Source organism: Alligator sinensis, unplaced genomic scaffold (genome assembly GCF_000455745.1).
Source record: "Alligator sinensis unplaced genomic scaffold, ASM45574v1 scaffold527_1, whole genome shotgun sequence".
Taxonomy (NCBI): Eukaryota; Metazoa; Chordata; order Crocodylia; family Alligatoridae; genus Alligator; species Alligator sinensis.
Window position 1 is genome coordinate 659,418 of NW_005841958.1, and position 21,539 is coordinate 680,956.

General features: G+C 40.6%; 2 protein-coding genes across 6 annotated transcripts in view; one reads left to right on the plus strand and one right to left on the minus strand.

Annotated features, from left to right (window-relative positions):
• The window catches only part of MCMBP (minichromosome maintenance complex binding protein), a 32,653-nt gene extending 25,949 nt beyond the window's left edge, over window positions 1–6,704 (plus strand). For both annotated transcript variants that reach the window (XM_025200165.1, XM_025200164.1), the window contains exons 11-14: window positions 3,539–3,672; window positions 4,510–4,674; window positions 5,751–5,839; window positions 6,291–6,704. In XM_025200165.1, coding sequence (XP_025055950.1) covers window positions 3,539–3,672; window positions 4,510–4,674; window positions 5,751–5,839; window positions 6,291–6,417 — 515 coding nt within the window. In that variant the 3' untranslated portion in view covers window positions 6,418–6,704. The remainder of the gene's footprint in view (window positions 1–3,538; window positions 3,673–4,509; window positions 4,675–5,750; window positions 5,840–6,290) is intronic.
• A 3,208-nt stretch (window positions 6,705–9,912) lies between these two features.
• INPP5F (inositol polyphosphate-5-phosphatase F) overlaps window positions 9,913–21,539 on the minus strand; it is a 94,973-nt gene continuing 83,346 nt past the window's right edge. For 3 of the 4 annotated variants that reach the window (XM_025200161.1, XM_025200162.1, XM_025200160.1), the window contains exons 16-21: window positions 20,520–20,591; window positions 20,259–20,332; window positions 18,237–18,365; window positions 17,419–17,506; window positions 14,092–14,172; window positions 9,913–12,070 (exon numbers count right to left, since the gene is read on the minus strand). In XM_025200161.1, coding sequence (XP_025055946.1) covers window positions 10,936–12,070; window positions 14,092–14,172; window positions 17,419–17,506; window positions 18,237–18,365; window positions 20,259–20,332; window positions 20,520–20,591 — 1,579 coding nt within the window. In that variant the 3' untranslated portion in view covers window positions 9,913–10,935. The remainder of the gene's footprint in view (window positions 12,071–14,091; window positions 14,173–17,418; window positions 17,507–18,236; window positions 18,366–20,258; window positions 20,333–20,519; window positions 20,592–21,539) is intronic. The other variant, XM_025200163.1, reaches the window with a different exon arrangement.

Here is a 21,539-nt window from a genome sequence, read left to right on the forward strand (position 1 = left end):
CATGTCATCTCAAAAGTGAAGTGAAATGAAACCTTAATTTACAAATCCAAGGGGACCAGTACTGAATTGGAATATAGATGTGGGGGGGGGCAGTGAAAGTAATTGATTATAGTCAAATAAAAAAGCATCTTATCTAGTATAGCATGTCAGGGATAGTCCTATACGTCCTGAAGTGTTTGAATTTAAATAGTCCTGTCTGTTCTGAGTCTTTATCCTACATAATACTACTGAGAACTATTACTTACCTATTAAAGACAGCTCTCCATGTTTAAGTATTAACACTAGGATATAACATTGCAGTTGTTTAAACCATTGAAACTAAATGACAGATTAATATAGACTTAAATTTGAAATTACACAGAAGTGGCCATATATGTATTTCAGGTTGATGTTGTGTCTAAACGAAGTTTATGAAAGATAGTGTTAAACATCATTCACATGCTCCAGAGTCTGCTGGCCAACTTTCGTGAAACTACAATACGATTTTTAAAAGTATTTTAAGTACTGTGGGATGGGGGGAAACTCTTTCAAAACAGTTCAAACTCTGGAACTGGCTGCATTTAAACTGGTATTGAATGCACAAAGTAATCCATTATAGAAATCTTGTCATGTACTTATGACAAAGCCTTCTGAAATGCTTTATCTGTAAAATACAAGCCATATTTCAGACAGTGAAGGGAAATCTTTTTAAATATTAAGCATCACAGAAGTGAGAGGTGGACTAAAACTGGAGAATGGGCCTTCTCCGTCTTCCTGTCAGTGCAACATTTTTCCCCTGTTATAACTAGTAAAGATCTCCTGGATTTTTTGCTGTCTTTCTTGCACTTATATTTGCAATAAAGCAAATTGAATACATACTCTAACTAGATCTGCCGTCTGTCAGACTTTATCTACGAATGAGAACTATGAGGAAGGGGCAAAGAGTCCCAAAAGTATAGTCTGCCTGCCTGCCCGCCTTTTTTTTTTTTTAATTTTTGGGGGGTAGGTAGTTAACCACCACCTGATGAATTAAGTACATACAGCTTCTGTAATTTGATGGCAGTAGGAGTTACTTAAGAGAAATCTAATATTTATCAGTTGGACTTTGCTGTTTCAACAGATTTTCTTCAAAATGAGGTGTTACAGTTTCTAGTTTTAATGGTTAGTTATCTTTTCCTGGCTCATTACATTTTTTTTAGAGCCATTCTGCAATTTCAAAATGTATAAATGAATTTGTTGGCTCTTACGCCTATCTTGCACTGTTCTGTGAGATGATCTAAACCAGTGGTTCTTAAACTTTTTTGTACCGGGACCCATTTGTAAATATTGATGGCCAGTCCCAACCCAGTGCTCCTTACCCTAGCCCCCCTGTGTGTGGAGCAGGGGCTGGATGTGGGGGCAGGGGAGGCCCTAAGCAGCCCCTTGCAGACTGGAGCTCTGCAAGCCTGCAAGGGAAAGCCACAGTTTCCCATGTTTTTCTCCTTTAAAGGAGAATCCACTTTAGAAATGGATCAACAAACTTTAAAAGTTTGTTCGTGACCCTTTCATGTATTCTTGTGGCCTGCTTTTGGGTCATGACCCATGGGTTGAGAAACACTGATCTAGATGGCTCTGGGCATTCTCTGCTGTTCCTCACTGTTATTGAAGAGCCTCCCAAACCTTTTATGCAACTTCAAGTAATTAACTTTAAGGTCTGCTCAAAGGTAAATGAGTGGTGTTTTGTTATTCTAAAATGGGAATAGAGGAAAGAAGAGGTAGATGGGACTGCTCTCAAAATAGAAGTTATTTTTGATAAACAAATTTCAGTGAGGTCTGAATGCCTTGTATGATTAAGTACGTAGTTTACAAAATTGGGACTCTGTGGTCAGTTCCATACAAGCTTTCCCACACTATCAATGGGCACAAAAGCCAGACTGGCTGCCACTCAGGGCTGAGACAACAGTGGTCTCCATGTCCACTCCTCCATGAAGCATTTGCGGTGGCATCTTCATGAGATGGTAATTGTTGTCTAGAATTGGGTCTAAAATACCAGTTCTTTCCACATAAGCTCTGCAATATTAAATTTTCATGCAGCACAAGTCATGATAATTGAACACCATTTCTAGTCTGGTAACTAAGCCTCATTCTATAAAAGCTGTTTTTACACGGGTATTAGGAACAGTAAAGGAGTATTGACTACGTTCTTCCTAATATCACAGGATATTGCTAAACAGTATTAAAAGTTAAACAGCTGTTTTGCAAGAGTAGAATGTCACCAGTGACTGACAGGAGAAAGATTCAGTCTTATTACCCATCCGTGAAGCCACAGAGTCTTTCAGAGTTTCCCAAAGTCAAAGGAACAGTAACAATTGTACTTCACATTTGTAGTTTACTTTTTTTATTCTGTACTCTGCAGTAGAAGTAGGGAGATTGTTTTTGCCAGATTGGTTACTCTGCTCATTCAGGAGTTTTTACTCTAATTTAATATAAAAGCAACATCACCAAGTTATATAGCATTGGTATCAGAGATGCCTACTTTGAGTACAGCTCAGCTATTTCAGATATAGATCAAGCTGCAGAGAATGAATCGGACTGCTAAAAGTTTTTAATCGGCTCAGTTGTTTAGTGCTAGCACAACATACAGTGAGCTATAGGATTCCAGACGTGGTGAGAGTAAAATGCATGTCCTGCAAATCCTGCCATGTCTCCCCACGCACAAAGCCTCTTCCTTCTAGCTAGGTCATATTCTTGCATACTGGAAAGAACGTAACAAATCTAAGCCCACCAAGTAATCTCAACAGGGGACCTGTTTATAGAACTGGGACAGCATGGTTAACTGAATGCAAACTTTCCCCCACCTATCAGTGGGCCCCAAAACGGAGCAGATCTCCACTTCAGGGTTGAGAAGTGTATCCACATCCACTCATTCCTGGTGCATTGTGGGAGTTTGGCTACTTTTGTATGTTAAAACATCAACCTTAAAATCAAGCATCTGTCATGTAGAAACTGGAACTTTGTGCTATTGGCAGTGGCATCTCTTTCCCAGAGGTTCTGGACAGGCCCGCCCCATCGTACACAATCCTGGGATGTTACTTTGAGAATTGAGGTTCACAGAAAAGTATTATTCTCTAAGCCTTATGCAACTAAAGCTTTTCTGGGCTTCTAGAGTATTTCTTATAAGTGGCATATACAAAACATTAGATATGGCAGTTTGGAATTGTGCCAGCAGTAGTCCCTTAAAATGGAAATATAACTCAAAAGCTCTCCAATACACATACCATTATCCTTTCCCTCAAGCAGGTAACTTGTGTATGTGTTCATGCCTCCGTTTATCTTCTAACGTTTTCTCAAAGTGCTACCACCCGTGTTATGGCAGGTCACCTTTTAGGCCCAACATCATTCAAAGGCTCTTAATTATCTTTATTACCTTGACTGTTTCTAATGGCACTGTGACCAAGTGCCAGGAAGCTTGCAGAGGAAGTTTCTGCTGACTTGTTCATTAAAACCAGATTGGAAAAGAATTTCAATTTTGGCAATTCTTTGAATCCAGATGTTAGTGAATCTGTTCTTGCTTTTCTAGGTGTACATAACGTGACAGCACTGGGTAACCTGATAACTTGGCAGAAAGTGGATTATGACTTCAGTTACCACCAGATGGAATTCCCATGCAATATTAACGTACTTATCACTTCAGAGGGCAGATCATTCCTACCGGTATGGCAGGGTTTTCTTGAATTGGGAGGGAGGCAGTGTAATTAGTTGATAGCCACTTAATGAATACAGTGTGCGCCATTCCAGGAACATGTGAAATCAAGGAAACAATTTTGCTATTGCGAGAGGGATGGGCAGGTTGGTGACACTTGTTACTACCTTCCAGCAAGTGCACCTAGAAGAGTTGTATCTAGTGCCTATACCCTGTCTAGAGTTATTCAGCCAAAGGAAAACCCAGAGAATGACTTCTGTCCATTAGAGAAACTGACTTTTCCCCACTGTAGGAGTGGCAGCAAGATGTCTTTAAATGCTTTGTTCTAGCTGTTACTAATAATGGAAAAAGTCTGCAGATATAGAAACACCATAGAAGTGTTATTCCAATACAATTTTCCCTTACTGTTTGAGATGCTAGATAGTGCAAGGAGAAACAGATCTTGTATCCCTGTTAAAGAAAAAAAGAAAACACACGTAGACTGGCCTACATTAACACGTTAGGTTATGCGAATGCACTGTTCCTTGGATGTTTGAACGAGTCTTCCAAGGTATTAATTTTTGTCCTCCTTTACATGAGCCTTTGCTCCGTTGCCGATCAACTTATGATAATTCCTGAGTGTTGGCTAAGAAGGGATTCTAAAACAAAAATAAAAAGTGAAGCTTTCATTCACTTATTTCACAAGGGAAATATTTTTGTTCATGCTAAACAGCAAACTCTTTTCCAGAACTGTACATAATATTATCAAAAAACCTCCACTGTTGCACAAAAGTCTTATGTGAGTCTTGCTGGAATGGGACAGATGTGACTAGAGATTATATTTACCCCTTTTTTTTTTGTTTCTTCAGTCAGATTGCCAGGTCCACCTACAACCACAAATAATTCCACCAAATATGGAGGAGTATATGAACAGCCTCCTTACAGCCGTGCTGCCATCTGTATTGAACAAATTCCGCACCTATCTAAGCTTGTTGAGGCTGCTGGATTATAGCATATCTGACGAAGTGACCAAGGTATGACAGACTGTAAAGGCTGGTGGAGCTGAAGTTTTACTTTATCTGTAACTGCTTACCTCAAACTGTTTAGACTCCCATGAGAGCTACAGGGAGCACTTCTTGTCAAGGGCAGAAACCAACCTAGGGCAAGAACTGCTTGTCCTCAGAGCACCCTTAGCAAAGGCACCAGCCTGTAAATTGGTTCATTTTAAAACTTTTCACTATTTGAAAGATTAGACAGACACTTGATATCAAGACACTTGGTACTGAAGCAGGGGGACTTGCCTCAGTTTCTCTGCTTTGGACACAAGCAGCTGAGTAGCTTAGAAAATGGGGCCAATCTCTGCCTAGAACTATACAAATATTTACAGATATTTAAGGTGGAATTGCAGACCCTCTGATACATAGGATTAGGGTTTAGAATAGCCTTGACGAACTGGATAAATGGTTCAGAAGTAATGGAATGAAATTCAATAAGGACAAAGTACAAAGGTCTGCACTTGAGGTAGAAAAAAAATCATATGCACAAATAGGGACTGCAGAGCAGCTGGCTAGGCTGCAGTCCTGCCAAAAAGGACACAGGAGTTATGGTGGATCCTCCACTCCCCTTTCCCCTCCCCAGATTTATCGGCCAGATGCTGCTTTCCAAGCTGCTGGGCTGTATTCCTGGCCATGAGCATGCTGCGAGTGCACACATGCACATGGCATTTATCGGTGACATTATCAGCTACACTGGCCAAAGAAAGCCAGTTGCCAGTCATGTCAATTTTCCTTTTATCGGTGCCGATCTGATATGGACTGATATGGCAATACCCTATATTCTGTGGCAGCAGGGGGCAGGAGAAGGAGCAATGGACTTAATTGCAGCAAGGGAAATTTTAGTTGGAGAATAAGAAAAACTCTCCCACTACAAGGGAGCTTTGAAACAAGCGGTCCAGAGGGGTTGTAGAATCTCCATCCTCGGAAGCATTGAAGAGCAGGTTAAAGTAACACTTTGTTGGGGTGCTTTGGAAAAAAAGTGATTCTGCCTTGAGCAGGGGCTTGATTATCACCATTTGTAAACCCAAATTACTTAACGAATTGAATTTATCTAGGCAGTTGAGGAAGACTTTGTAGAAATGCGCAAGAATGACCCTGAGAGTATAACAGCTGATGATCTCCATCGAACTCTGCTTATAGCAAGGTGAGCACCATTATTTTTTGATGACTGAAACCCTAATAGGTCTTAGTTTCCTGTTACTCTCTGTCTGCCACTTGTCCAAGTCTTAGCACCTGTAGAGGACATGCATTCCTTCAAGAATATTGTCCTGGCTCCATAAGAGATACCGTTTCATATCCACATATCCATCTAAACAGATGCCCTGGTTTGTTCCAGCACTTAATTGGAAAGCTGAAATATGGCCGTGGAAGGATTTGCAAAAATGCCTTCCTCAACCTTGTGCTAGTTTTAAGCTCAAGAAGGTTTTGTGAAGCATGGACAACTGGAGGACATAGTTGAGACATCACTGCTGACAGCTGTTTGGTTCTGTAACTTCCTGCTGCATTGTTTCTTCTTTGAAGCTTTGCCAAAAAAATAAAAAAAAGGCAGGTGTTTATATAACTTATGTTTAACTCAACTGTTCTTGCTTTCCTAGATTTCTCTCTCTCAGCGCTGGGCAGACAACACTGTCAAGAGAGAGGTGGTTAAGAGCAAAGCAACTCGAGGCATTACGTAAAGCCAGGCTCCAGCAACAAAAATGTGTCAATGGCAATGAACTTTAATTCCTTACTACTATTTTGCTTATGTGACTATGAAATGTTTGTCTAATCCTAGGTTGAGGCAGCAATCAGATTGGGATACTGTTTATACAAGTTTTTTTTGTAGATAATTTATACCAAAAATTATGGACACTTCTTACCCTTGAAGCCTGAACACGCTTAGTTTATATGGTGTTCAGTAAGTTAATACCTAACTTACTGATTTTATGAACCTTTTTGGAGCTTGTTTTGTAATTAAGAATTGGTAACAATGAGCAAATTGTTTGATATTAAAGGTTTAATACAGAAAACATTGTGTAAACTCAGTTCCTTAAACTGTGTAAATTAAGCTTGATTACCAGAGAACTGCAGGCAGAGCTTAGTAGATGAAGAACTTGACTTTTTCTTTCATGGAAACAAGTGAAATGTTAAAAGGAATTTTTAGGACAAAGAACTTTCATTTTCCAGAGGTGCAGAGATTGCAGGCTTTTCCAGGAAGGAAGTGCAAAGCTTATGCCAAGGGTGCTGTATCAACACATTTAAAGCTCATTAGCAGGGATCCGGATTTTCCATTCATAACAGCAAAACATGGTAAAACCTGGATTTTCTCCTTTAAAGGAGAGAAGTGAAGGTTAAGGCAGGTTTCTCCTTGCAGGCTGACAGTTCCAGTTCTGCACACATTCCATGGCTGCCCTGCCCAGCCTCCCTGCACTTAAAAAATAATTAAATGCCCTGGCTGTAGCAGCAATCAGGGGCTCATGGCAGAGCTGCCCTGCCCAGTGTAAGGCAGTGGGGATTGCCCCCTGCCTGACACCCACCCAGCAGCTGTCCTGTAGCACAGCTTGGCAGGGTGCCACAAAGCAGTGGGGGAGGACAGCTGCAGCTGGACCCATGTCCTGGTGAGCAAAGGAGACAGGGAGAGCTCTGGTTTTCCATGATAAAAACCCCCAAACTCAATGCCAAAATGTTTAGGTATTTAAAATGTGTTTTATCATAGTGACTCAGGTACTGGTAGGCTTTCAAATTGCATTAAAATTGTAAAAAGCAAATCTGAAAGCCTACCAGTGCCTGAATCACTAATATATATAGTGACACTTCATTTTAATTACAGATTTGGGGGGGCAGGTGTAAATCAGAGAATTTGTGATTTTTAAATAGAGAAAACCAGGATCCCTGTGCTTTAGTTAACTGTATTGTAAGATACCTTCTAAAGTGGAAGTGTTACTGAGCAGCAACCTCTTTCTGCTCCAGATAAGTGTACTAAAGCACATAGTATCGTTGTTCTAAATGTAGCTACAAGAATAAAACAGATGGAAGTTCCATCTCAGTCCAGCAGAAACTAACAGGGCATTTTTACACATGTAAGCAGTGTAGCGCTGAGCGCTTTGAAAAGCACCCGGTGCTGTGAAGCTTGCAATTGTGTAAGTGACGAAATGCACATCAGCGCGCTTTTGAACTAACACACATTGGAGGTGCTCTAGTTCAAAAGCGCACCACCGCCATTTGCTGCACACCAATACGTATTTCACCACTCACACAACCGCATGCAGCACAACGCAGTTCACCTCAGCTCACGTGCGGAGCAGACTCAATTAATCAAGTCCGCTCCGAAGCAGTCGATCTCCAGTGCATCGCAGGAAAACAGAAGTGCGCATATAAATGCCCATAGTTCCAAATCATATATCACCAATTCCATGTGAACTAGCCCCATTGTTATTTGTGACTTGCAACCATCAGCCTTTATTCTCCCACTGCTGAAGTGTTTAAAGCAAACAGTACACATACACATACTCCATTAGTGCCATCTTCCATGAAAACTGAAAAAACAGGATTCAAAATAAAATCCTCTTTAGCAAGTTGGTGCAGCAGCTACTCAAACCCACTTCAGTTAGATTCTCATTACAAAAACTTAAAATTTCACATGGATGAACTGAAATTCATAAAAGTGACCAGAGATGTGTGGAAGATTTACAGTCTGTGCCTTTTTATTCACAATGGTAACTGGATTAGAAGTAAATGGGCATATTACTGGCCTCAGAAGCAGACAGGCAGTCATCACTGTGGTAAGTGAAAGCCTCAACATGAGAGTTGGAACAGGTGGGTCTGTTTTGGTTTTTTTTAATTACAAAGACAAGTGCCTACCGCTCTTCCATCATGAAAAGTTGGAGACATGAAGCTGCCAAAACTCTAACAAGTAAAAGCAGGTGGGGTTTTTCTGGGAACTCTCCCATTTCCCCAAATTACTTTTTGAAGAAGTTGTAGATAGCGATATATTACAACAGGCTCTAACAAACAGAAAACAAATGTCCCTTTCCCAAGGAAGTTAAACTAAACAGTCTGAAAACTGCAAACAAACAATTCATCAAATGTACATCACTGTATTAATGTTACTTCCTCTTCATTCTATGTACCAAGCACATGGCGGGAACATCCTGACATCATTTTCCATTGTGTCTTGCTTTGGTTTTAGTGACAGTCATTTATTCAAATGCTTCAGGGAAATACAGGACCTGGACAGGCAGAGCAAAGCAGCAATTCACAGATTTCAAGGCCAGAAGAGCCCATTGGATCATTTAGTTTGACCCGTTTAATAAGGACCCAAAAATTTAATACAGTAATGCTTTCATGGAGCCAAAATAATTTGGTCTGGCTAACGTTTATCCTCCAGAAAAGGCAGATTTTTTACTTTGAAAATTTTACTTTTCAAAGTAAAATTTCAAGGAGACTGAATTTACCATGTTAGAAGAATTTTTTCTAAAATGTCTTTCTGAATATTTTTGAGATCCAAAGCATTTGCTGCAGCAAAGACTAGTTAGGGGGAGAGGGGCAAAAAGCAGAATTAAAAAACAACAACAACAAAACCCTTACCTTTATGTTCCTTGACTTTGGGCCAGGTGGGGGCCCAAATAGTTTTCTTAAGAGAAGTGAAGTTCCCTTGTCCTTCCTTTTCACATGAGGGACCGGAAGGCCTCCTTGGATTCAGATTTTTTTTTTTTTTATTAAAATATTTCTCATGTACATCCCTCACATTAAAATACAATGGTATTTTATTTTTAAATATAGGTCACAAATTTGTATAGACACACCCCAGAAAAAAAAAAATAGAAGCCACATTACTTTAGTAAAATAAATAACAAAATTGAAACGGTTTATCAAAGTTTCAGACAGACGATCAGGTTTAGTTGATAATCACTTCAATTACACTAGAGAGGTTCTAAGACACTGTAAAACCATTATGACACTTGCTAATTTCTTAGAACACCACGTGCAGTCTATCTACAGTACAGGTACGAAAACACAAGAGGCACTGGCTCTTATAACGGTGGTGGTTATAGTTATGAACCACAGTATAGCAAGATCCTGCTTTATACGATCTTTTATATAGATGTCCTACAACAGCATGGCAAGGCCAATTCTGGGAAAATTAAATAACCTGAAGACATCCTCACACGTACATATATATATATATATATATATATATATATATATATATATATATATATATATAGAGATTTATCCCTGCAAATATCACAACGGCTGAATTGGTTTGAATTGAAAAGGAACCATTTTTGACACACACACTGTATACGCTGATCTTAAAATCAGCAGTACGGTTTCGTGAATGAATACATGTTCTGTTCTGCTGGCTTAATCGCTTGGCGCTTGTGTCCAGGCTGCAGTTAGAATATCTAATCGAATGTCACCGTGACGTGACTGAACCAATGGGCAGTAATTTCTGGATATATTAGGACTTGGTTTGTTTTATCCTGTTACATAGGTCAGGAACTAAGGTTACAGAGTAAGGAACTAGTTCAAAAGGAGAAACAACATACTTTTAACACCAGCAAGATAATTAAAAGGACATTAGCTCCCACTGGCTTTTAACAATAAAAATCTACAAACCCTAAGAAGTTGCCTTGCAGGATCTTTGATATTATAAATGTCTCTAAGATGTTTTATCCTTTAACTGGGATGGAAAAGGAAAGGGGGTGAGAGGAGAGTCTAAATTCCTAACAATTCCCCTAAATGTATGAAATGAATTGATTCCCACTGTAGAGACACCCTTTCTTGGTGACTGTGTCTAGAACATCAAATGGTAACAAAAAAACCTAATCTAAAAATAAATAGACTAAAAGTCATGTCAGTAAATTATTTTGCTGGTGCAGTGCAGGGTAGGTAAGGTAACACGTGCAGTACCAGCCCCTTTGATACAAATATTCCACATACATCAGAACACCTACAAAACTGTCCCAAGAAGGTAACTGTGCAATATATTTAAATGAACAGCGTGCTTGTCGAATCCCAGTGTCGAGGCTACCTGTTAAGTATCGTTTGCCTTTCTATCAGCTCAGCAGCCCAAGGAAATTCTGAAACCTGCTCAGAACCAATTCAACTGGCATCATACACACACACACCCCCTACCTCCTGTAAACATAATTGGTATTTTTGATCCCAATATTCAGTGGCAGTTAAAAAGGGGGATTCTGATGTGAATTCCTGTTTATCATATACAAGCCACAAGTGTACTTCCCAAGTTCAAAACTAAATCTGAATTATTCGTGTCTGGCATTGTGTAAACATTTCTTTCAGTTCATTTGGTTGTACTTCATTTCCACCCACTGGTTCTGCAGGGCTTTTCTGCACCTTTGCCACTGCAAAATTTATCCCTTGGGTCAATCCAGCCTGTGTAATACTAGCGACTTGGACCATAGAGCTGCGGATTTTAGCAAAGGGAGACACGGCTCTGCTGCTGCTACTGTCTGCTGGAGAAGGAGTTGTGTTAAGTCCCGTTTCAAGAATGCTGGATGCAGATCCTGGGCTCTTATGAGATTTATTGGAGTAAGTCTCCTCAACAGCCAAGAGCTGAGAGCCTGACTCGGAAAACAGCCCATCCAGTTGAGATGGCCTGGAAGGGGTGTGTCTGTTCGTTTCCGACTGTGTTTCTGCTTCCTTGGAAGCATTATTGCTGCTTTGATCTGCTTCTTGGCGGGGTTGTCGAGAGCCGCTCTCTACCTCTGAAGCTTCTGTCATCTGGTTTTGAGCATCTTGTACAAATCTGTGGCAATACACGTCGATGGGTTTAGAGAACTCCATCTCCATACTGTCAGAAGGCGTAGGTCTGTCTTCACATCCAGGCCTGCTCTCTCGGGTGACGTGGATTTCAGAAGGAATGTGAATGCTAATGCTCACATCAGTGCTACCTATAGACTGAGACCGACTGCCTAACCGAGGTGCTGAAGCAATAATACCACAGCTGGGCAGAACATAGTCTGTCTGCCCTACATTCTCTAAAGAGTCAGAGAACTGCTGGTCGTCATCAGACTTGGAATTTGTAAGGAAGTCATCGGAGTGGAACGAGTCGTTATCTGATGATATCTCGATATCTGATTCAACGCGGAGTTTAGGATCTGTCACTGGATTTTCCAAAGTTTCAAGGCTACTGTCTGATTTCCAAAGACTAACTTTCAAGTTTGGTTTTAGGAAGTTGACTTTCATTTCAGGCTTGGTAAAGTTTCCTAACTTCCGAAGATTTCCAATATTTACATTGGACTTGGTTTGTTTCACTTTCTGATTAAGAGATGAAAACTTGCTCATTAAGTAATTCTTGCCTTGGGCCAGAGATCCTCTGTTTTGGGATCTAATACCAATGATGTCTTCATGAGGTTTACTGCTCTTCCTGCAAAATTAAAGAGAAGATCATTTCTTCTACTGTGCACTTAATCAAGCAGGTGTAAATTATTGCGATCTGGAAGCACATCACATCAACGAGTGCTGTTTGAACTTATTAAATGCAAATACGAGCAAATGAAACAATGTGTAGAACCATTATGAAAGGTGATTTTTGATTGCTTGATGACATAACCAAATTAAACCAGAACAGAACTAATGTTGTGGCAACGGTTTTTCTGCTAATATTAAACAGCAAACATTTACTTCAGAGACCAATAGTTTTGGTTAAATTATGATACAGTAATTTAATACACTCCCTACCACACAGAAATACTGACTTTTTGGATCCTGAAATTATTTTCTATACTGCCTCAAAACTTTCATTGTCTGTCTGGTTTTATTTGAAGCCAAGTTATCAGATAATTCTTAACTATCTATGATTACAGCATACCGAAGCTTAGAAACAGCCTAAGAGTTGGTCTAGGAAAACCTTTTCTTCCTGTCTGTCCAGTACACAAGCAATTGCTTATGTTAGTTTCCTCCTGTGTTGCCCCATCACACTTAGCAAAATGCAACTTCCTAACATGATGAATAAAAACTTAGAGACCAATACCCACCACTCCAGAAGTCCATATAAGCAGTATGTTCTCTAACCTCAGGCTGATCTCTACCTTGAAACAGTATGACCCATTTACCTTCCTTCTCCATGAAAGCACAGCAGTTTTGATACTGATCAGAGCTACAGATCAACCAAGTCCAGTATCTTATCTGCCCAGTGTTTCAGAGGAAAGTATAAAGAAACCCTGTAGTGAACAGTTATTGAGTAACCTGTCTATGAGGCAAGTAGCTTTTCAACCCCTCCTACTAAAGTTGATTAAGTCTGAAAGGTACATGGGAAGTTGAGAAACTGGTAAAAACACAAGTGGTGAAGATTAGCGTTTCATTATACAATAGGGCTGTGTGAAGCTTCGGTCCCTGATTCAATTCGGCCCAATTCCGTGGCCAAATCTCCAAATCAAATCAGGAGACCCTTTAATCTCTCGAAATTACATTGGAACCCTCTGAATCGATTCAGAGAGATTCGGCGATTCAGACAGACACAGCTTTAAATGTTTTTTCTACATACCTCAAGGTAGCAGGCACTCGTCAACACTGTGATGGAGTGACCCACAAGAGCACAGGGGGCTCCCCAGTGTGCTCAGCAGCAGACCTGGAAGTGGACCAGAAGCACTTCCTGGTCCTCCGGGAAGCATGCAGCCCCCCCGGCTTGGCAACTGGTGCCTCCTGTCTGGGGTGGCACCTGGGGTCCTCCCATGGCCAATCACCAAGCCAGGGAACATGGGGCAGGGGGCCCCCAGCACACTCCCCAGCAGACCTGGAAGTACTTCAGGTCCACTTCTGGGTTCACCACCAAGCACACGGGAGGCCCCCTCTGTGGTCCTGCGGGACGCTCCATCCACTCCAGCACTGCAGCATTCACAAGCTGCGTCTGGTACCTCAAGGTATGTAGAAAAAAAATATTTAAAACTCTGTCCATGGTTGAATCGCTGTTCCTCCCAATCGGCATCAAATCTTCAGATTCGGATTCAGCCGAATCGAATCGGGGATAGCGATCTGAATCAACAAATCGAATCGTTGTCCCCGATTCTGGCCAAAACCAAATCCAAATCTAATACAGCCCATTTCGCACACCCCTATTATACAACTAATAAGACCTCAAAAACAAGCATGCTTTAAGCATTTACCTGGGGAATAAAGATACTGGGGTAACAGACTGCGGAAAAAACATGGAAGTTACAAGAAATATTTGTTCATCTCCATCCCCACGAAAAAGTATGTTAGCTTTACTCATTTAAGTTGTTTTCACTTTTTGACATTTATAACTTCTTAGCAGTTCATCTATACCAAATACAAATACCCTGCAACCTACTACATGCAAATCGTCTCTACTCGAGTGAACCTGAATTCTGACCTTGCTAAGCACTGCACTTTTCTAAAGTATTTACATCACTATACTCAGTCTCTAACCTTTCTGAAGAAATTCTTAATGAAGTACCATCTGTGAGCAGCTGATATGAAACCTCATGCTTTCTTCCAGCGTAATAGTCCCTTGAATATAACAAAAAGAGTTCAAGAACACTTAATACATTTTTGGCAATCCAACCCCCTCTTCATCTATCAACATCTATTTTGTGACAAAATGATAGCCCAAATGCAGGGTACAGTTAACAAATCCAACACTTGGATATTTAAAAGTTTGACTTGATGGAGTAAGTCTCCACCTGCAGTCTCGCCCCTCTGTGGGGTGCTATTTACAAATGTTTCTGCCATCTGAGCTGTAATGTAGCACAGCTACATTTTCAGCTACGATAACAACTGATGATATAGCATTTTAATATTTCTGCTTTCAAAAAAGCAAGACAAAAACCCCATCTAATTTGTTTAGAATATTAAATCACCAAGTATCAGTACTATGAAATCCATCATCCTGATACTTTAAGCGATCAATATGCCTTCTACAATAGGCAAGATTTGTCCTCTTGCAAACATTTCTATCTTCTCTTTTTCTCTACTCCTAATCAAAGGGACTCTTATGAGCTTATCCCCTGACCTCATGTGTCCCCAAATCCAATTATTCAGTTCTTTTAACTTTTCAGGTGTCCCTTTGTTTTTGGTTTGTTTGGGTTTTTGTAAGCCCTGTTTAATAAGGCTGTACCATTACAGCTATAATTTTTAAGGCACAGAAAGAATTTGAACTGCATGGCTTCCAAAAGAACTGTAAAAAGGAGAGCTATATTTGCTATAAAAGTAGTCTTTAATTTCCCAATTTGTTCTTTTAAAATTTTAGGTTTCATTCTATAAAACCTCATTTCTTTGCAGTTAACCATGAACAGTTCTGGATAGTCTGCAAGGTTAATAGTCCCCAAACAGAAGTACTGATTAACTCACAAAAATAATAGACTTGATGCCACACTGCCATCTTCTTTTAGGCTGAGCCAATATCAACATGTTTCTCTAATGTCACACAACTACATTTGTCCTAGGTAGCAAGCAAAAGGAACAATGACCTGGAGCTAGTAACAGCCACACTCTAGAGATAATGTAGAGACATGACAACATCATTTATTTGGTTTCTGTAGGTTGCCTTTCTGCTGAGTTGTCTTAAGTTTGTTTTCAAGCACAAAGGCACTCTGAAAGTACATTTAAAATTCACCTTCTTAAACAGCTTCATTTTGTCATCTTTTATCTTGTTAAAATTTGGCCATTTTTTAGTACAACACTGGTAGCTATTCTTGCTTATTAAAGCAGTGTGAAATAAATATATGTCCATTCAAACAAGGCAGACATCCTTGAAACTAGAATTTTTGTCTTGATGGTTTCTTCAGATATAAAAGAGAAAATAGCATGCTACATATGCAGAGTATATATGCATCTTCAGACTGTCTTCACGTGCGGAGTTTGGAAGTATCAACTTTCCAGTAGATAGCATCAAATATGACACACGGCCCAAGGACAGCCCCTTGATCGTTCAAAGGATGAACAGTGCAAACAAAGAGTTACTGATCCTGAAGTAGTATAAAAATTGATTGTAAAAGTGTCCATTCCATTTCCCCCAATACCATTTTTAACGTTCTCTTCTGCTTAAGCCTTCTGTTCAACCTGCTTCTTCATGCTTGAGCTGCATTTGGAAGCAGTTTCTCCATCCATACACTAGTATGTATGTGAAGCCAGATTCAGCAGACACCTTCCCAGAGAAGATTTCTGAAGGTTTTGTCAGATGGCAGCGGCCTCCCAGGACTTTCATACAGAATACCTAATGGGGCAATGGTTTTTACAGTGTACTGCTCTTCACTATTTCGCTTCAAAGTGCCAGATGAAAACACTGGTCTTGAAGGCAACACCCCAAGAATCAAAGACAATTAGCATAAGCACTGACACCGAACGCTCTTGCTAAGCCTAATGACATGGCACAATACAGCTCTGGGCAGGTATACTTAAGCTACTTTGGATCTAACTGCACTAGCACGCCACTGCACATATGTTAATAATCCCTGTTTCTCAGCAAGGCTGATCAGCCCAGACAGACCACGCTAACATGGTTTCACTGCTTCCATTATTCAAGCCAAGTCATTCAAAGCAAACTCAGGTATCTCTGAATGGTCCAGTGTTGTGCCAAGTAGACATATCCTTAGCATACTTCAGCACATCACTTTAAGGTGTCTTCCATTTTGGTTGGTTTGAGGTCTCTTGAAATCAGTGACTCCCCCACCCCAGCTCAGGCAATGTCCAATCTATCTGATAAGGTGACCTAAGAAATACTCCTACCACATATGCAGCAGTTCCAATCTAGTATTTTCTTGTTTAAAGCCATAAAGTAAAGCAGAGGTCAGCAACCTATGGCCCGTGGGCCGGATCCAGCCCATGAAACCTTTGGATCAGACCTACAAACATGTGGCTTCAGCGGTATTCAGCAGAAGGGCATCTGCTCATGCTGCCATAGGACAAATGCCAGCGATGGACACTCTCCCTGTGCAGCCAGGGAGACTAGCAGTGGCACCAGCAGGGTCCGAGCACCTGCCCATCTCCAACCTGGGGTGGGTCATTCCAGCCCACAGCCGAAAAGGCTGCCTGCCCCTGGGGCAGAGAACCAAGAGCATCTCATTTCACAGGTTGTGGCTTCCTACTATAGTACTGATGGGCAAGCATTACGTTAAAGCAACTTCGCACATGCTACTGTCACAAAATAAGACGGTACAGCACTGTATTTAACTTTGGTCATTAAGATGGCAGCATAGCACCAGCTTCAAGATGGGTTCCTATCTTTTTAAAAGCAGCCCACTTCCAGCCTCCAGCATTTAAGCAGCTGTGATTCAGAGGTTGTACTCCAAACTCCCACACTCAATAGCTACTGATGCACTTTTCCTCCAAGAATCTGTCCAATCTCTTTTTGAACCTGGCCAAATTGTCAGCTTCCACAGCATGTGGTGGCAATGAGGTTCCATGTTTTCATTAGGTGCTTTGTGAAAAAAAATGTCCTTTGGTTATTTCTAAACTTACTACCTACTGATTTTATTTTATGACCCCTACTTCTTGTTCTGCAAAAAATGTAAGATCTGTAGGGACCTTAACAGAGAAGCAGTTGCCATCTTGAACTACTTTTCATTGGTATACCTTTAGAGAGACAGAAAAAACAGGTTTTGAAAGCTACACAGAACTGATGGAGGAGGTAAAACAGTATACCGTTGCTGTGAGTGCCCCTTGGCACACTTGTCTTCCTGCCGCTAAGAAAGAAGTTATTTAAATAAGTGGTTTGGGGATTCATGTCACAAAAAAACCAAAAAAAACCACACTCACCTCTCTAGCTTCTTCTCAATAATGGGCACATCTAATCCCATGGCTTGCTTCGTGATTCGCAGCATCTCTGCAATGCACTGAAGGGTGTCTGAAATCCAATTAGCAGCCTGTCAGAGTATCCTAAACAAACTTTTAAAATCCCATATTCTAGCAAGTCTAATTTTAGAGGCTCTTTGTCACTTAATTAAAGCAAATTAAATGACCTCCTTTTTAACCCTTAGCAAATCACAACTTTAAGAGTCCAAGTAAAGGCTACAGTTGATGTAGATCAGCCTCCTCCCTCCCCAGGGCCTCATGCTCTCTGCATTCAGATAGGAATCACTGTTGGCTCAACGTCTGGGGAAAATGGTATGGATCAAATCAAATGCTGATAGGACTTATTATAATTGTTGTTAACATACAATGCAAGGTTACTGCTAGGAAGCAAGACTTTCTGCTGTTAAGTGTTTTATTATCTAGGTTAAACAAATACAGTACCAAGCATTTTAGTCACAAATTACACTGACTTATATCCATACCTGTCAGCCACTGTGACCTTGTTTAAATGCATCCTGCCCCAACCATCAATAGAACTCAATCTATCCAGATACTAGAAAGAAATACACTATTTTAAAGCTAACCAAATGTGAATTAACATCTTTCACTGAAAAAGTGAACAGCTGAGTAACTATCCAGTCAGTCTCTTTCAGATATGTTCTCTCTTTCCATATCTAGAATGGGGCCATAATGAAAATCACCTTTTTTTAAATAAAAAGCTCCAAAACCATGGTTAAGCATCATTGTATTAGCACACTGAAAACAATACAAACATTTTGTACCTTTTCCATCTTCTTCAGGGTTGCGCATGACAGCTCGGAGGGTATGAAAATAGCCACTTGTTTCTTTGTATCTGTAGTGCAACCTCATGCAAGAAAACTTGGGTTTTCCAAAAAGAGTAGGTTCAGGACCTGAAAGAAAAGCCACGCCTCCACATTTTAGGAAGGTGAGGCTCATTTTTTTCATGAGTTAACAGAACAACTATTGCAACACTGTCAGCAATAACCTTCACTTGGTATAAAAATGAAAAAACACACCATTTTCTGCATATGTTCCCTAGATCTGTACATGCCGCCTCCTATGTATGCTCATGGCAGTTGCTGTATGTGTGTCTGTTTGCTTTTTGAAGTTCCTGGGTGGCAACCTGGGCCTCTAGAATAAAACTGCAAGTAGCAGCTAAATGCACATCTTACTTGTCTATTCCTAAGTGTTGTGATTATCTGCAGGATGGAATCTAGAGTTTTTGGCAGAGGATACCACTGGCCTAAATGTATCTGTTGTCTCAGCTAAACCAAGAAAAACACTCCAAATATTGCAAAAGATCTTTCTTTTTGTGGTTCTCCAGAGAATAAATCAGTGGACTTTATAGCAGGATGGATGTCGTCCCCTGGACTCAACAGAAATCCTGTATTTGGCTTTCATTCATCACTTCAACTTCAATGTAGAGGCAGACTACAACATGAAGAAAATATATTATTTTGTATTAATGGCTTGGCCCTCCACCTTTTTCTCTGGGAGGATACCAGTTGCCATCTGTCTTGATTGAGTCTCTGTTGTTTGGGCCATTAATACAAAATAATATATTTTCTTCATGTTGTAGTCTGCCTCTACATTGAAGCTGAAGTGATAAATGAAAGCCAAATACAGGATTTCTGTTAAGTCCAGGGGACTACATTGATCCTGCTATAAAAGTCCACTGATTTATTCTCTGGAGAACCACAAAAAGAAAGATCTTTTGCAATATTTGAAGTGTTTTTATTGGCTTAGCTGAGACGACAGATACATTTAGACCAGTGACATCCTCTGCAAATGCACTAGACTCCATCCTGCAGATAATCACAACACTTAGGAGTAGCCAACTAAGATGCTCATTTAGCTGCTACTTGCAGTTTTATTCTAGAGGCCCAAATTGCCACCTAGGAACTTCAGAAAGCAAACAAATAATAAAGTGATGAGTTGGTAATACTATATGTAGAGCTCAAAACAGATCTTCATCTCTATAAAACTTAATTCTTGACATGCCTGATGATTAACACTATCCAGCAAGTACTCTTAAAAAGGTGTTTCTGCCAGTCTGAAAGAGCTGAATTCTAGCAACATTCTCCTTTAAAATGGAAAGAATCTCTTTCAACTGTTAAAATCTCTGAGAGGAAAGAAAATATAGTCACAAACACTGTATTGCAATTCATCATCAGACGACAAAATAAAGGATACCAGAGAATACACATCCACTTAACCTCTACAAAAAGAGACATCTATTTACTAGACCTGTCTAAATGATGACAGACGATGATATTTTGGAAACTTTTTTCTAAGTGGATGTGACTGATCATGGATCACACTTTGATTTGATTCAGATATTTAACTGCTGCAATAATTTCACAAAAGCTGATTATTAAATTGGTTCCAAAAAGGCTCCAAAAACATATCAAAAGGCTTCCTATACTGAGCAGCATTATGTGAGCTAACTGGAGACAGAAAAGTGGAAAACATGGCTGTTGAAAGCATTAAAGGCATTTGAAATGTGATCTCAGACTACCAAAGCTGGAGAACAGGTAAGGTGGTGAGGCGATATCAAGCAAACTGCCCCCATCCCCTGCCCACACTTATCACCCCCTGCTGGCTGCTCCCCACTTCCCTTCCCGCATCCCCCACCACTACTGCCTTGGGTTTCCTGCTGCCCCACAACACTCCCCCTGCCCACTGTATTCATAGCATGGTTTAGCAACAAGTACAAATAACTACTACACCAAGCAGTAGACAGGGATAGTATGGAATGCGGTACAATGACTTTTTAGTCTTACCTATTTCAATTTTCTCCAATGCCTCAAGGCTTAATCTTTGATACTGATTTACTTTGTCAACTTCATCGTCATAACTAGACAGAGGAAGGAAGCAAAACAAAGTCAAGTGTCCAAAGTTGTATCTATTTACTCACAGCTAAAAACCACTTACCATGCAAGGATAAGCTGTAAGAGTATGACAACTCTTCATATAAATTGGATACGTTTATTAATAAACATACAGCGCATGAAAAATTAAAGAAAATATAATTAATGACTCACTAGGCCACATAGTAGGCAGAATTTGAAAGCAGCAACAGAACATCCACATCCTTGTGGGTAGCATCAATGAGACTAAAGGAAAGGAGGAGAAAACAGATGTACAAGTTTTTTCTTTTTACAATACAGCTACAGTTGCTACAAAACAATACATCTTGCTGGTGTGTCAAAAATGTGGGGGGTTTTATTAAAAAATAAGGGTTTTTGTGAGTTCTCTCTAATGGAACCAACTGCCTGGCTGAGATCGAATTTGATAAACTTTCAAATGTAGGTGGCCTGAAGACTGCCCTGCATTCATTCATAAACTTATGTCATGACCCAAAAGGCATGATTGTGTGTGTGCGCTTCGGCATCAGAATTATCCACGTTAAGTTGCAGAGCATTGCACGGGAGTTTCCTGTAGCAAGAGGAAACTCCGGTGCAGGGACCAGTTTCCCACCTTTTCTGCAGCTTCTTTTGCAGAGTGCATTGCTCGAGTTGCAAGAGGAATGCACAGTGCAAAAGAGTTCCCGCCACCGGTATGCAAATTTGTTCCCCATGATTGGCTAGTGCTAAATTATTCACACGTGGCGGCTAGCGATTGGCCTGTTAGCCGTATAAGAGGCTTGAGTAGTTTCCGCCCAAGCCGAAGAGGACTCCACATCCATCTCGTGGGGACTCTGGGTACACGGCAGGGTAATAGAAACCCTGTGTGAGATCCAGAGGAGCGTGGCGGCCTGATCCACCACCCACCTCTTCCCGTCTTCGAGCGCGACTAATATAAGACGTATTTACGATTTCTACATTGATGGCCTGTTCACCCAGAGCATCCGGAGCTCTGCACCGTGGAGCCTAGCAACCTCCACGAGACCGTCTGTGTTGTGTCTGTCTGTAACTGCAACTTAATCAAGCTTTCCAGCCTACACCACTGCCATCTCGGTGTAAGTAAACAATCTTTTAAACTACCGATACGCATCCGTGCCTAATTCCAGAGCGAAGGCCTTCCCTCCCCGCCCCCGCGTGCCCGGGCTGCTGGCCACAGCC